The 15,722-nt window shown below is 53.7% G+C and overlaps 3 protein-coding genes across 3 annotated transcripts; 1 reads left to right on the top strand and 2 right to left on the bottom strand.

Moving 5' to 3' along the window:
- Positions 1-1,600: 1,600 nt before the first annotated feature.
- On the bottom strand, positions 1,601-3,547 carry F5144DRAFT_133747 (uncharacterized protein). The gene is made up of 3 exons (XM_066782320.1): positions 3,097-3,547; positions 2,771-3,037; positions 1,601-2,715 (listed from the first exon to the last, which is right to left on the bottom strand). Exons 1-3 carry the CDS (start codon positions 3,363-3,365, stop codon positions 1,668-1,670), a joined length of 1,584 nt encoding a protein of 527 aa, XP_066646997.1. The 5' UTR covers positions 3,366-3,547; the 3' UTR covers positions 1,601-1,667.
- A 4,353-nt stretch (positions 3,548-7,900) lies between these two features.
- Positions 7,901-9,388, bottom strand: F5144DRAFT_506695 (uncharacterized protein; the record flags this gene model as incomplete). The annotated part of the gene is made up of 2 exons (XM_066786476.1): positions 7,901-8,859; positions 8,937-9,388. 2 exons carry the CDS (start codon positions 9,386-9,388, stop codon positions 8,046-8,048), a joined length of 1,266 nt encoding a protein of 421 aa, XP_066646996.1. The 3' UTR covers positions 7,901-8,045.
- Positions 9,389-12,587: 3,199 nt separating this feature from the next.
- Positions 12,588-15,372, top strand: F5144DRAFT_484682 (permease family-domain-containing protein; the record flags this gene model as incomplete). The annotated part of the gene is made up of 10 exons (XM_066785460.1): positions 12,588-12,646; positions 12,939-13,074; positions 13,187-13,231; positions 13,442-13,544; positions 13,608-13,701; positions 13,753-14,104; positions 14,161-14,270; positions 14,329-14,812; positions 14,878-15,002; positions 15,060-15,372. 10 exons carry the CDS (start codon positions 12,588-12,590, stop codon positions 15,370-15,372), a joined length of 1,821 nt encoding a protein of 606 aa, XP_066646995.1.
- Positions 15,373-15,722: the final 350 nt, after the last annotated feature.

Here is a 15,722-nt window from a genome sequence, read left to right as displayed (position 1 = left end):
GCACAATGAGATCTTCGCAGACACAGTCAGCCCAACCCTTGAATACCACCTCGTAAAGCCAGCAAACCGGGTTTTTGCTCCCCTGGTCCGCACAAGCCGAAAGAAGGTCGCAGCGGGCGCTCGTCTACAGAAGTCTTGTTTTGCAGAAGCGAGACGCGGCAGAACCACATCCACGGAAAAGTGAGCATGCACTGACATGGTCAGCATGCTGTGGCAGGGAGGCAGGGTGGGTTTGAACGTCGGGGGGGGATGGGGTAGCCTGCCATCCGCTGTAACCCTTCTCGATATTGCTTTGACAGCCAACCACATGGGCGGGGAAATTATCAAACGGAAACAGCACGGGGGAGGCAGGGCTTCTGTTGTCCGTCTCAGTTTTCCCGGCTCCAAATTCAGCAAACACACTCGACCGGCTTCTTCAACGCGGAGTTCGTTGCATTGGGGGCCGTTGCTCTTAGCCAGGGATGGATAAGATAGCCTTGCCAGGGACACCACATACATAGTTACATGTCTCAAGTGTGTCAGCAGTGAATAATGACGAGTCTTGGCTCCTTGTTTCCTGGTTGGAAGGGTCAGAGCGCAGATGCAACTCAACCAAGCCACAGACTCGGTTGCAAGACGGGAAGTGGGCGGGCTAGAGACGCCTCTCTTGCGACAAGGCGGGAGTCTGTGAGACGCGGTTCGGATAATGGCCGAGGTGGCTTGCAACGGTTGAGGCGATCTTGGTGGTTCGCATCCCCAATCAAGCCATAAAAACAAAAACGGAGGAGAAAACGGCACGAACCGAAAAGACTTGGCCAATCTTGGCTGAACGTGGCTCGGCTTGGCCCTGCAACGACTTGACTTGACTTGACTTCACCCGCAGCAAACAACAACAAGCCCACACTTCCATTTATCCTCACCACCAATAACTAGCTCCGCTGCGGTGTCTCGTGGTCCAGGCCCATGCTGTGAAAGTTAAGGTACTTACCTCCCGCGACGTCCAATATCCATCCCGTTTGTTGCAACATCGGCCCGCGAGGCACAGCACACATCGGATTGGACCCCCGATGCAGTCCGTCAGGGGAATAACTAACATGTCAGCAAGTGAAACAATCTGAAATAATCTATGCCTGGACGCATCGGGGTGCACACGCAATCCATCTTTTTCCCTCTGTCCGCCCAACACCTGCCGCTTTTCCGAGTCCAATCAATCAATCAATCAACCCGCAAATGTGTGCGACATGCATGCATGCAGAGTGCAGCATGCAGCGTGCAGTGGTGCATTGAAGAAACCAACAGACAAGACATCCACCCAATTCGTTCATTAGTTGGTAAGTATAGTTAGAAGAGAAAAAGGGGTATAATGCCATTTGCCGTCAACCGTCGCTTTCCGTTACTTTTTCGTTGCCATCATCCCCTGAAACAAGACCCAGATAATAGAAAACAAAAATGCAGGTCCAGTCTGTCCGTCGAGCCTGTGCTCCGCCCAGTGTATATTACAAAAACCATAAGAAGTAGCAGCCAGCCCAAGGCACTGCCCATCCAATTAGGGTGAAGTGAAGGAAGTAAAAGAAATAGAAATAGAATGAAAAAAACGTCGACGTAGCAAGGGGGGCGCATTCTCGTCAAACAAATAAAAAAACGCAACCTGCCTGCCTGCCCGCCTTCCCACCACCCAAACTCCCAACTCACACGCCCATCTTCGCCGTCTGCGGCGGCGGCAGCGGCGTCGCCCCACCCATCATAGTCGGACTACCACTCGACCCAGGGCGACTCGCCGCCAGCTCAGTCATGCTCTCCGTCTCATACGTCTTCTTCGAGTCACTGGTCTTCCGACTCCCGCCCACCATCCGAAACGCCGACCTCGACGGCCGGCCCAGATGCAGGCCAACCTCCCCCCCATCCTCCCCATCCCCACCCCTCCCTCTCCCCCTCCCAGCACCCATCCCCACCCTCGACCACCACGACCTCACATCCTCCCCCAACATCCGACACGCACCCCACGAGGTGACACAGTAGATAATCGCGTTCCAGAACCCCTGCAGCGGCAGCACAAAGGCCGACATGTACTCGAGCGGGAGGGAGGTCTGGCCGGCGTGCACGACGCCAAAGACGCGGTTGGCGCTGGACGGGATCCAGGTCACTAACATGGCGGTGAAGAAGAGCAGGGCGCACTTGGTGTAGGACCAGGTTGCGTTGGTGGCTTCGTAGGCGGCGCGGCGGCGGAGCGGGTTGGGGTTGGTGGTGTTTGGGGTCGCGGTGGTGGTGGTGGTGAGGGTGTTGTTGGGGCTGTTGTGGGTGTTGGTGGTGACGCGGGTGAAACCGGGGCCCGTGGGTTGCGGGTTGGCGGTGATGGTGGTTTGGACTTGTTGCTGCGGCTGGTGTTGTTGTTGCTGATGCTCGTCTTCTGCGCTGCTGTCGCCATGTGTTTCGCCGGGGCGACGAGAGGAGATCGTGACCGAGTAGGCTGCTTTTGGCGGTCTTTGAGGCGACGAGCCCTCTGATCGGCGTGGTTCGCTGCCCCCTATGGGTGCGAGGTCGATCGAGCCGCGCTTGTCGATCACTTCGGTAGTGACATAGACCTCGGTCGTTTTGGTGGAGCTGAACAGGTCCTCGACGGCATGGAGGGGCTCCGGGTCGTGATGGCTAGTGCTGAATTCCCTCAACTGCTTGTGTTTCTTGTAGATCTCGCGACCCGCGCGGATATAGATGAAAAAAGTGACGAGGATCACGATCCTGTATCCATGGTTAGGTCTGTATGCGCCCCTATCCCAGGAAACCCCGTGCTTACCAGACAGGCCCGTAGAAGATGGCAATGCGGAAGATGTCCCATTTGGGAGCAATCCAGCACCACAACGTTGCGTTTCCGTACATCCGGCCCTTGTCGGGGGATGACACAAACACCAAGGTGAGGGAAACGATGAAGGGGATGCCGTAACAAAAGAGAAAATACGGTAGCTCCATCCGTCGTAGCTGCCGAGCGTCAAATTTGTAGTAAAAGGTGAGGTGCACGTTCAGAGCCATGGCCAGCATCCAGAAAGCATCGGCGGGCATAAACCTAGTAGACACACGGTCAGCCGAACCTGAACCCCCTAACCCAACTCCTGGGGAACGTACATCTGGATGAGGAAAGCCTGGAACTGGCAGCCTGCCTGGTCGATGTCGTTGACAAACGACCGGCCCATTAATGTGGCTACATTTGTCATAAGGTTGCCGAACGTTGCGTAGAAGACAAGCCGGTTGATGGGCTTGTGGAAGGCCCGGGAAAAGGTAAAAGTGGTGATGACCACCATGGACCCTAACAGGGAGAAGACCGACGTTGCGCGTTCGAGGATGCCGACGACGTCGATTTCTGACCCTGCAAGGCCGGGATCGACGGTGGCCATGGTTCACGTCGAGGCGCCACACGACGCAGGGCCGATGACAAGGGAACAATGCCAATGTTTGTCGGTAGTGTATAGTTGATTGCTCGTCTTTGACGGCCCGCCCCGTGTTTGGCCCCGCGGGCGAGCCTTGGAAGGAGTATCAGCTCGATGGGTTGGTCAAGTGAGAATTACACAGTATGCTGTCCAGTTATTCCAAGACGAGGCGCTGACGCCCTGTGATATCGATCGGAGAGGGAGGGGGGCCAGGTGGTGGTTCCAGTAGGATGGTAACGACCCGAGCAGTGGGACCGGCATTGAAAGAGGGGACTTGTGAATTCAAGTACTCGACTGGGAGCAACTGACAGCAGACAGATACCCGAGAAGGCTAGCTAGGATACCAGAGGCGCCATCCTTTGAAATGGGCCGAAGTCGACAGGCGTTCGAGAGATCTTCCTGGTTCAGACGCAGGGTTCGGAGCAGACCACACTCCCACACCCAACCACACCCGTTGCCAACCATCGAGGACCCCTGCCAGTCTGGGGATCTGTGGGACACCATGCAGAAGTGAGCTTGCACTAACCAAGCAAGGAACCCTTTTCCGCTCACCAGAAACAGGGCGATGGCCAAAACGGGGAGACGCAGGGGAAGTCTGCTTCGAAGAATGGGAAAGCCCGTAATTGGCTATGCTCTTGGAACTAGGTGGGTGGCAATGAGCGAACCAGGTCAGATTGGGTAACGAGGGGGGCAATCTGAGGAAAATTCGGGCAGTTGAGGTTTGTGTGTTTGTGTGCATAATGCGCCGATGTACACGTACGTGTATTGCCTGAACTTGTTTTGAAACGGAGAGGTGGCACTTTTTCGCCCGATTTACTCACAAAGCCAATGTATGTAGTGTACCCACGCAACCATTTGCAAATTTGTGAGTTTTACGAATGATTCCAAAGAGAAGAAGAGCACTTGCAGATCGGCAGAGGGGGTCAGGCAAAGCTCGCTCGACGCTCACACACCGAAGGAAGGATCGAACAGGTGGACCCTGACTCCACAATACCCTGTGACACCCTCCCACACCCCTGCAGGGCCAGACTTGGCTCGCAAAGCCAACTCCTTTAACCCCTGTCACTGTTGCACTCATGATGACGGAGGGTGGCATTTTTGGCAGGAGAGGTCCGGGGTGTTCCATCGTTCGAACAGCAGCTTGCTGCAGCTGTGACAGAGGAGAAGCCGACTGCGCTTCCCTCCGTCAGGAAACAACAACTTGCCGATTTTTCTGCCTCTCAGGGGCGCTCTTTCCCGTGCTAAATCACCGGCTATTGCCAGGCTAGCCAGTTCGGATCTATCTCGGGACCGGTGTGGTATCGAACCGCCATCCGCCTCAATGTATGTACCGTGTCGCATGCTTTTTCAGTACGTTCTGCCGGCTGAAAGACGTGGAATGAAGAACGATGTTCGGTAGGCCAAGCCGTCACCACGTGGGAAACGCCCCACTCGCGCCGCACAGGGCATCGCGTGTTGAATTGCTGTTTCCGTTTCGACCGTTTCCCTCGCCCACTTCATTCCCAGCCTTCTACGCCCATCACCATCTCCCAGTTGCACTAGTTAACTAGTCAGTTAACGTCAGCATTCATAACCTCGACAGGAAACAACACCCCGGTCCTGTTGTCGATTCTTTTGTCAATTCTTTGACAGCACAGACATTCAGAGATCTCAACATGTCTTAAGAGCAGGCATCAGACGGTGGCCATATTGGCAAAGCGTTTCTCGATCTCCAGGATCGGTCCAAGGATGCCGAGATCGACTCTCTTCTTTTGCCGCCTGCCATGCCTAACGTTGGCGATGCATCCCAACCGGATGACGTATATCTCGATTTGGTTTGTTTGCGAGTGGCGGGCGTTGTCAAAGACTCAAGGACATCCACTGCACCAACGGCCGTAATCGGGTCTCGGTACACCAGCAGACCCTCGTCAGAGCCGTTTACCTCGCCGAAGACCCGACAACCGAGTCGGCAAGTCCCTTGCTCTTTCATGTGGATCCGGGGCGATGGTGGTCGATAATTGTTTCACAGGTTTGATAAGCGAGTAGTGTCGGACTGGGTTCAAGGACAGTCATGAGCCGCATTCCGAGGCGGTGTCCTTGTTCGACAACAAGACGTTACATTCTTCGACAATCGCAATGAAGCAAACACCGGACACAGAGCCTCGATTCGGCACACCGCCGGGGGAATGCCGCAATGCCCTCATGCTAAAACCCCCTTTTCCGGCCCCACTGGAGAAGCTTGTTCGACTCTCAAGCTTTGAAAATGAATGCACATCACTGCCAGCTCCGTCCAGCCTTACTGGGTGACATGGCGTCTCAACGATTGACATCTCGAAAAGCTTTTTATTGTCTCCACTGCCAGGAACACGACCGCCAGTCGTTCGAACCACTCAAAACCAAACCCCACCCTCTCCGCACACTTAGCGGGGCCGGTGCGGGGTGGTCTGAGCCTGCCCGGCACCGTTATTGGTTTGCCGACTTCCTCCGTGAAATTGACCGGACAGGGACAGGCCGGCATCACAGACCTCAACGGCCCCGAGTCCACATGGGTTCCTGCCGTTCAGCAAACGCCTCGAGCACACCCCACCGAAAGATAACTAGAGCCCAACGAGGCGGCAAGTTTAAAGGAAGCCCCAGAACCGTCAATGGTTTTTTCAGCTTTGGTTAGTTCACAACACATAGACCGAAACGTAAACATTGATCTAGGCCTATTTCCACCGACGTGCAAATCGACGATGCGAAAGCAGATCATTCTTGTCCCCCGTCGCGTCGAACCAGCAAGCTGACGTGATTCTGCCACGCCGGGGCATCTGTTTCAATGCCATGTGACACTTCGTCACACTGATTTCAGTGGCTGAGAAACAAGCGCCAGAAATCAAGGGGAGGGACGTGCGCGGAACCAGCCGAAAGCCACCATCGCAGAGAGCCGAACCAGCCCTGAGTCCCTGCATGATGCGTGTGTCTAAGGGGCAAGGGGGTCAAGGAGGAGAGGGGGGCAGGTCTCTCGCAACCGGTGGTGGGTTACCCCAGATCCCGTCAATCATCAACAACCCATCAGTCGACCCGATAGCTCGGCACTTGTGAAGCCACCTTGACGCCCAACTGGTGATTGGAATCCCCACCAGCTGAAAAACTGCCAGAGTCTTCACGGAAGATACCACCAGAGTTCCCAGACGCGCAAAAATGACTTAACACTATACCTGTTCAGCTGTTGCGCCCGGCTCCCCCAGTTGCAGATCTCAGAGTGCTTGCTGCAACAAGGGTGATTACAAGCCGAAGATCACAAGTGACAGTGTGTAATAGCTCCGGTCCTCCCCCCATGAGGACCGGGGCCGAACCAGGCTTGGGTTTTCCTGCATTGGAGATCACAGCCTCTTCCCTGCCCTGTGCCCATCGCCAACCTCCCTCTTGCCACTTTATTCCCTCACGGGGGACCAGGGTGGATAGAACTCCCACACTCAAACCCTTCCATCGCTCTCACTTGCCTGACAGTAGGTCACAACTAACGCAGCTACCGCACCCTCGGCGCTGCCCATCCTTTTTTGTTACCTAACACTAAGTCCCCCCGAAGTGAGCTAACGGAAGGCTATGCCTGGGGAGTCATGGCGTAAAAGCGTTCAGAACGTCAGACTCTCCACAAACCTCTTTAACCACACACCTCCTTCTCACTAGGGAAATTAGCCGACACCGTCTGTGTGGGGAAGTACACGCTATATCTCAGCTCTCCTTGTATGCACATACTGGGAGGTAGTTCAAGAGACCCGAGTGAGGTCATGCTGAGGACGAGGATAGGAAGATCGTCCATCAAAGCACCCAACCCCCGAGGTCTCCAGACTCGTCAAGAGATGAGGGCACAATACACACAAACTAGGGTATCCTGTTCGGGCGTGGCAATTGGGAAGGAAACCACTGCTCGCCACAGGTAAAGACGCCATTTTAGGTGGGTAAGACCATCATTGCCACCGCCCTCTTGCCAGCGTCGAGAGCCACCGTTTGGGGAACGCCAAGGGGGTCGCTCATAGAGATAACATGCTTCTCAAGCACAGGAATCAACCTCGCGAGCTGCCCGAGAGCGGAATGCGGGAGCACGGAAGCACTTCCACGGAGGGAAATGTAGTATAGTTGCAGCACTAGCAAGTAGAGACCGAGCGAAAATTAGGGGAAGTATGAAGAGGGGAATGAACTTGCTAGATATAAACACACGTCACCTGGGCCCTCAAACTTAACAACCCGAGTTGTAGAGCGCCTTTCGAGACCTATCGAGCGAGAGCCTCTTGGACTGTGAGTATCTCATTCTCCGTGGGAGTCAACCGGCTCTAACATACAGTTAGCAGCCCAAGGCCACGATCAACCTTCTCCCTCCCCATGAGTTCAGAGCCTGTCTCAAACCCGGCCTGCTCTGTCCGTCGACGGCACCCAAGATTGCAGGATATGGCGAAGCCGATACCTGTACCAAGGCTTTCCCTCCATCAAGTCGCCCCCGCCACTGGCCCCTGGATCGCATAGTATGCCCCCCTTCCCTCCCCCAGTCCCATATGTCGTCACGTTATTTTGTCTCCCACCCCATATGTACCCCTTGATATGCTCATGCATGTCCGGCTTGAGATCGCCAACTAATCCGAGCCCATAGAACGTTGTATGTGCAAAGTAGGTGGTTCGGAGGCTTACTTAAACCGCCGGTCTGACAGACCGACCACTCTTCCGAGCTGTCTCCGCGTTGTTCTCCATTGGTGCAGAACGAGGACCCAGTTCCGCCGCGTAACCCGCCGACCGCTTGGCACGAGGAATGCCGGCGTTCCGCCGGGCAGTGCCGCTCTCGCGAACAACTTCCTCTTGGATGTGGATGTCCTTCAGATCGGCCGCCATCAGGCGCATGATCTCCTCGTCTTGCACGGACTCTTGGTTCTCGATGGGTGCTGGCGGCGCGCGAACGCGGTCGGAGGGTTCCCGCTTCCGCTGGGCCACCGGCGTCCAGTCGTCAGGGTTGTCGGCTGCGAACCGTATCGGCGTCGACCTCGCCGGGAGGAAGCAGGCATCGCTCTTCTTTGCGGACTGCCGGGTGGGCGTCTCGGGAAGGGCCCGGCGGATCACGTTGGGCGGGAGGAGGACGCCGCCGCTCCGGAACGTCCCGTTGGGGCCGGGCTTGAGGGCCGGGCGGACTGCTGGGTGGTGCAGAGCTGTGAACCAGTCGTCAATGAGCTCGGAGGCCGACTTGGCGTCGTCGGCGGGAGACGCGGGGTGCATGACCCGCGACAATCTCGTTTTGCGAGGGGTCCTGGAGCCGGCCGTGATCTGCGTCCCGACTCCGGATCGGGTAGAAACGAAGGGGTCGGTTTCGCCATGCTCGTAGGTTGTCGTGACGACCTTGTTGACGGATGAGCCCTTGTCATCGAGCGTCTGGACGAGCTTGATCTCGGTGGTCGCATCGTTTGTCGGCTCGTCACCTTGCGATTCCAGTGTGGGAACGGTCAATTGGGTCATCCTGGACAACATGGACTCTAGCTCAAGGTTAGTTGAGAGGGCAGCGATAATAAGTTTTGGGCGCGGGTACCTTTTGACGAGCGATCCGCGGACTGCGGTGAGTTCGACTGCATCGCATCGGCGATGTTTCTCATCGTGCCCGAGGGTTGAATATTGAGAGGTTTGTTCTCGAGTCCCGTCGAGGTGTTGGCTGTGGGCGGTGCCATCATAGTTGTCGTGATTCCCGAAAAGCGCAGTGAGCCTCGCTTGAATGTCCCATTCGACTTGGTCGACTCAACCTTTGGTGTGGTGGCTTCCGGCTTATTGCTCTTCAATGAAGCGGCAGGTTGCTTCCTGCCAATGCTTCCAAAGAATGTCCGGTGATGCTGGTCGGATGAACTGGAGGTTCGAGTCGACAGTGTCGAATTGCTCCTGTGACCACTGCTGGCATCATTGTTCTTTTTCTGTTTCTGTTCCTTCTCAACTTCCTTTCTCACTCGGCGCTGACCCACGCGCTCGCAGCCGTAATCTTGCCAGTCGACTTCAAACATTTTGACCGAGTGTAACGAAAAATACGGCCATTTATCGTGACTCTTGACTCAGCGACCAAAAAGGTCCGTGAAAGATTTCTGGGAGACGGAAAATACCAGGGTTCATTGGCTTTTAGAAGAGAAGGTTGGTGATATGAAAGAGTAAATCGTAGAGATGAATCGGGCGCAGCCTGAATTTGCGATTTTGGGAGAATGGCCAATCTGGGGTCGGTAGATGTTCGCATTGAGAGAACAGCTGTGATTAGAAGAATGAAAAGGGTATGCCTCCCTTCCAAGCTGGCCACTATGACACCAAAGACACAAAGCTGGGTGAAAAGAAACCCGCAGTTTGTAATCAAGATTCTTGATGAATCTTGAATACGAAGTGAGACACTCAAACTCACTGATTATCACTAACTTAACCAACGCTTTCATTGTCACGGTAAGGCCATTTGTTTCCGTATGGGGAAAGCACACGTGGGCGAGGTTAACCCGGAAATCATGAAGGGCCGCACCCGCACCCTTGGGCATGCCCGCTCCTTCCCGCTCCTTCCCGCTCCATCAGGCAAACTTTCATTCCAATGACTGACCAATTATAATAATTTAGGTAGCTGGCTAAACCAAGCAGCAGGGACAACACCAGGCTTGGTTTGTCTCTCCTCTCGGATAAGGTACGTACCTATCTACTAAGCTAAAACGGCGAGAGTGAGAGGCCTCTGCACTACCTTAAAGTGCCAGAGTTGTCTCGGCCGTTAGCCTGCAGTTTGATGGTTTCTAGGTTCAGGTTTCCACCCCCCAGCCAAGTTAAATATCACTGTAAAGCGCAGATGGCAAGACAATTACACAGTAGGCGTTCAGACAATCCTGAGAGACCCTCACCAGGATGTGAGTGGTTTCAATAGGGAGGTGGCCAAACCTGTCTAAGGTAGCGCGCTTAAAACCTACAAAGCCTTGGCTAGAGCCATTATTTCGAGCTGGAGCCGCACCTCATCACGTCTCACTTGTCCGTTGGTTGTTGCAACGGTCTTGCAGGCGGCTCCTCCCGGCAGGGTTCCATGTTGAGCAGCAACTGGTGCGCAACTTGGGAGGCGTGGTTTCACAAGGCCGCTTCCCGACCAAATACCGAGCGACTACCTAGGTAACATCAGTTACTGGGCTGGTATGTTAGGATGGAATGTTAAGAACTAAAACCTCCTGGGTAGGCCAGTTGCCGTTACGGTACCTAGTTTATCCAACAACCGTCAGCAAGATCGACAACTTCTGATCATAGCTACATATTGGTATGTTATTCCACAGCCCCCTTGCTACAACAAGTGCATCTAGGAAACTTGTTTGTCCCAGATTTATTCCTCAGTGTACAACCTTCCCATTTTGACCCCGACATTAAGGGCCGAGGTTAGATTAAAAGGTGTTACTGCCTGTGCTGTGTCGCGAGTTACACGGGAATCCGGAAGATAGTACCAAGCTGGTTAAACCTTCCGGGTTAAACCCACTACACTACGAAGTACCCCCAAGCTCTCTCGATCTTCAATCTTGCTGGGAAGAGTGACGTTCTTTTTGAGAGCTTGAGACCCACACACCTCTGCCCTGCCAAGAACGACGGGGCTTGGTCGCGGCTGGGCCCTCGGCACCACGCTAACCAAATGTAGTATCTCCGACGGGGAATCTGGGGTTGCTCGGCCCGGAAACGTGGGACTACCCGTTGCCGACCGCGTCACTACCTACAGGACCTCTCCTGCAAAATGGATGCAACACTCCCATCGATTGCTTTTCTCGGATACCCCGTATTTGACCTTGATTACTTGTTAATTGTATCCGACGCATGTTGCGAAAGTAAATGGCAAGACATATGCCTAACCAGAGGAAAAATACGTGGTTGACGAACACGGCATGTGGAAACCCGAAGAGAAACCTCGTCCTTCTCCGGTGGACATTTTCCTTACCGAACTCGGTTTGGGGTGAGTTCCGAGTCTACGGCCCTGCGGCAAAGGCCCCGTTGGCTCAACTCGCCCCTCTTCGGCCCGCTGCCATGTGTTGCATCGTGTACCCTCGGTACCTCAACTTAGCATTTCAGGGACACCGAGAGGCTCGGTCGTCATACGAACGGGAGGGAAACCTGCATCTCGGCGAACCTGGCAGATCGGATGGTCGGCGGCTGTCACCACCAGACGGGAGTACAAAAGTACCGGCGCTGAAAAGGCAGGCACAGCACCAGGCCATCAACGCTGCCTGTGCCCAAATCGATCCGTATTGGACCCTTCTCCACTTGATTGATGTCTTGCCCATCTAGTGTATGGAGTAATAAAGGAAGGAAGCCTAACCATGAGTACATAAGTTTATTAAATGTTGCAGCCGGGTTCCGTTTCACCCTCCCCTGCGCCTGGTCGAATTTGGCCTGGTCCCACCATCCGGAGTTGGGCAGCACAGCAGCTCAGTCGGTGCCACCAAGCCTCAGACTTTTCCTTGGGGTTGAGGGAGCGCCAGGGGATTAGGATCGTGGGTGCAGAGCACTTTGACATATCCTTGCCTCGATTGCTGAAGATTACCCCTGGTCAGGTCGCATACGGTGAGAGTTCGAGATGGCTCCATGTGTAAACCAGAGTTGGTTTCCGACTTAAGGTTTATCCGCTTGCATACTAGAGTAAGGGAATCTATGTGGTTTCCAGTTATCCGACCTCGGGTAGGGAACCGAACAAGCCCAGATTGTCATTGTCTTAACCTGAATCTACGAGGTTATGATGGCCAACCACCAACCAAAATCAGACTCATCATATTCGGAACATACTACATTAAATTTGCAGCAAGGGATTTGTGAATGTATCTCCAGCTTCTCTATCAGTCTCGAACTTACTGGATGGGGGCAGCGAGCCTGCCATGCCGGTCAGAATCGCACCTTCCCTCTTGACTTGAAGTTAAATCTTAGAACCTTTTTGGTTTCCTGCCCTCTACCTAGGGCTCCAGTTCATTAAGGTTCTCAATTATCCGTCCTGGATTTTCCGCACAGAACAAATCATTTAGAGAAATCCTAACGTTGATACCCCGCGCCATTTGCTTGATCTTCCTCTTTCTGAACCGACCATCTTAGCCACTCACAAACAACCCATCTCTTTCACAAACTTGACTTGGATCTCTTCACTCTTCGGATCTCGCCGGTTTTATTTGAGATTTTTACCTTTATTTACCAACTCAATCAAATTGGAAACAAACCAACATCATCACGATGCTCCGGCGTTTCTTCCCCAAGCTGGGGAAGTCTTCTCCGAGCCCTCTCCTCACAACGTAAGTCGGTCGTTTCGTTCCCGTCTATCCTTGTCTCCTTGTCCCTTGCCAAATTATGCACGGATCTGCCGCCTTCCGTGAAGCCTTATTGCAGAGAAGAAGGTCTGGATGATGTGTGCTGTAGTGCGACCATCGCCGGCATGAATTCTGTGGCAGGCCCCACGAGTTGTATGCAAGTCCTCAATGACTTGCACGACTCTTATTCATCCTTTATTCCCCTCCCCCCCCTCCGCTTCCTTCATACCAATTTTCAGCTTCTGTTCCAAATGGCTAGTAGTACTGACACTCACAGTGAGGAGATCGAAATGCGACCAGTACCTCCTACCAGGCCAAGCACTGCTGGCCAAATGCCGCATCATGACCGCCCAAACTGGTTCAAACGAATGAGAAATTCCGTCTCGAACCTCGTCCAGCGTATGGACCATAGAGTGAGCAAGTCACCTGTTGGCCAGCTGTTTCGACTCAGAGGATGTGGCCATGTAAGCAATAGTCCCCTCCGTCAACGGAACCGAAAACCTTCTGACACATCCTTCATAACAGGCCAAGGAAATTGAGGATGCTTATTTCTCAACCGAAATCCGCGCAGTATGTATCTTTAATGCTTGGGGGTTATTTCTGGCTGTATTGGGACCACGATGGCTCCCCCAAATGCCATGCATGATCATGTGGCTGACATTATTTGGGAAGGGCATCACAACTTTCACAACCATGGCATATGTCATTGCCGTAAATGTATGGCCTCCCTTCCCGTGCCGGGTGTCTCTATTGCTAGGTTCACCTGACTAACATCTACAGGCCTTCATTCTGGCAGAGGGGGGTTTTGATTGCCCCTGTGAAAAGCCACTCGACCTGCAAGGGAACTGCGCCAATGATGCCGAATGGACTCAATGCTACAATGGTTAGTTAACAGTTTCTCAGGGTACTATTTGGTATGGACCGCTGATGGGGGAACCCAAATCAGTTCTCAAACTCGACCTCATTACTGGCACCACTGCCATAGCCGGTTTCTCCAGCATCCTCTTCGGTGTTTTCACAAATCTTCCGGTCGCCCTCGGGTAAGTTTGGGATTGCAAATTTTGACCGAGTCCTGCTAACACCACCCACAGCCCTGGCATGGGCCTCAATGCCTACTTTACCTACCAGGTCATAGGTGTCAAGGGCACGGGCCCTATCAACTATCGGGTGGCTCTCACTGCTGTCTTCATTGAGGGCTGGATCTTTATGTTCCTGGCTCTGACAGGCTTGCGGCACTGGCTGGTCAAGATCATCCCGGGCACAATCAAGATTGCAAGCGGTGTAGGAATCGGATTGTTCTTGACCCTCATCGGCATGTCGTACACCTCTGGCCTCGGCATGGTCACGGGTGGTATTGGTACACCACTCACCATCGGCGGCTGCCCAGTCGAGGATCTCAACAAAGTTGGAGAGTGCGAATCAGGAATCATGTCAAGCCCAAAGGTATGGTCCTATTGTCCCTGGTGAGTTGTGAGTTCGGCACTGACTTGTCACAACAGATGTGGGTGGGCGTTATCTGCGGTGGTTTGCTTACCTCCTTCTTGATGGCATTTCGCGTCAAAGGAGCCATTATCATTGGCATCGCCTTTGTTTCCATTCTCTCGTGGCCGTCAGTACCTCATTCGCCTTTTATTTACATTGCTCAACAAAACTCACATTCTTTGCAGACGCAACACACCCCTGACTCACTTTCCCAATACCCCTGACGGCGACGAGCGGTTCAGTTACTTTTCCAAGGTTGTCAGCTTCCACCCAATTCAACGCACGTTGCTCCAGCAGCAATGGGATCTGACAGGTGGGGCGGGGACACATGTCGTGATTGCCCTGTTTACATTTCTTTATGTGGACATCATCGACTGCACTGCGACAGTTTACTCGATGGCTCGGTTCTGCAGCAGAGCCCGGAAAGACAAGGCCGACTTCCCCCGGTCGACGATGGCATTTTGTGTCGATGCCTTCTGCATTTCCATGGGCTCGCTGCTTGGACTGTCCCCAGTAACTGCTTTCATTGAGAGTAGCGCTGGCATCTCGGAGGGAGGCCGGACTGGTCTAACATCTGTTTCTACTGGCATTTGTTTCCTCATCTCCTTGTTTTTTGCCCCGATATTTGCCTCCATCCCGCCCTGGGCGAGTGGGAGCACACTCATTTTGGTAAGTTTTCTGAAGGGGCAGTAGGTATGTTCCTGGTTCAAATGTGGCTAACTGTGGGTTTCTAGGTTGGTTGCATGATGATCCGCCAGGTCACCAAAATCAACTGGGCATATGTCGGCGACGCCATACCATCCTTCATCACCCTGGCCTTCATCCCGTTTAGCTTCAGCGTTGCCTACGGGCTGATCGCGTGAGTTGGCCACATCCTAGTTTCTACTTTCTCACCTGCTAAGAAGTCTTTGTTTAGTGGGATTTTTGCGTACATTATCATCAATGGTGCCATCCACATCGTCGTCAAGGTCTCCGGGGAGACCATCACCCCACAGAACTACGACCTGAAGGAGTACTGGTCTTGGCGGCCTCCTGGAGACAAACCGTGGATGGCCAGAGCCATTATTCGATGCATCGACTGGGCTAGGTACAAAAAGGATCGAGACGCCTCCTTCTCCCTCAATTCGCGGGATGATGCCATGAGCACTGAGCAGTACAGGTCCGACACGTCAAAGTCTGAGCACATGCCGAGAGTCTCGACGCCTGAGCCGATGCGTCGGATGTTTTGATCACCCGGCGCCTGTGTAGCAGCTGTCTCGCTACATTTTACCATCCAGGAAGATGGCACACATAGGGGACTGAGGATGCTTACTATGTGAAAGGGGAAGACCTATCTGACAGTTTGAGTAACGCCTTGAACAGCAGAGGTAATTCACGCTGGTATGACACGAAGGAAATGACTGATGAGACAGGGGCTGGTGTTTGGTAATCTTCTTTTCATTGCTTGGGAGGATGGCTTGTATGTATATCTATCTGGCTTAGCTTTTTATAGCAAGTAACACTTTATTTTGTACATGCCTTGTCTGGGAATTTCGGAACCTATGTCCCCTCGCACGACGAACAAAATGAAGGGGATGCC

This window comes from Chaetomium tenue (genome assembly GCF_020726465.1).
Source record: "Chaetomium tenue strain MPI-SDFR-AT-0079 chromosome Unknown F5144scaffold_2, whole genome shotgun sequence".
NCBI lineage: Eukaryota > Fungi > Ascomycota > Sordariomycetes > Sordariales > Chaetomiaceae > Chaetomium > Chaetomium tenue.
The sequence above is the reverse complement of the archived record's forward strand: the minus strand, read 5'-3'. Positions and strand labels throughout refer to the sequence as shown.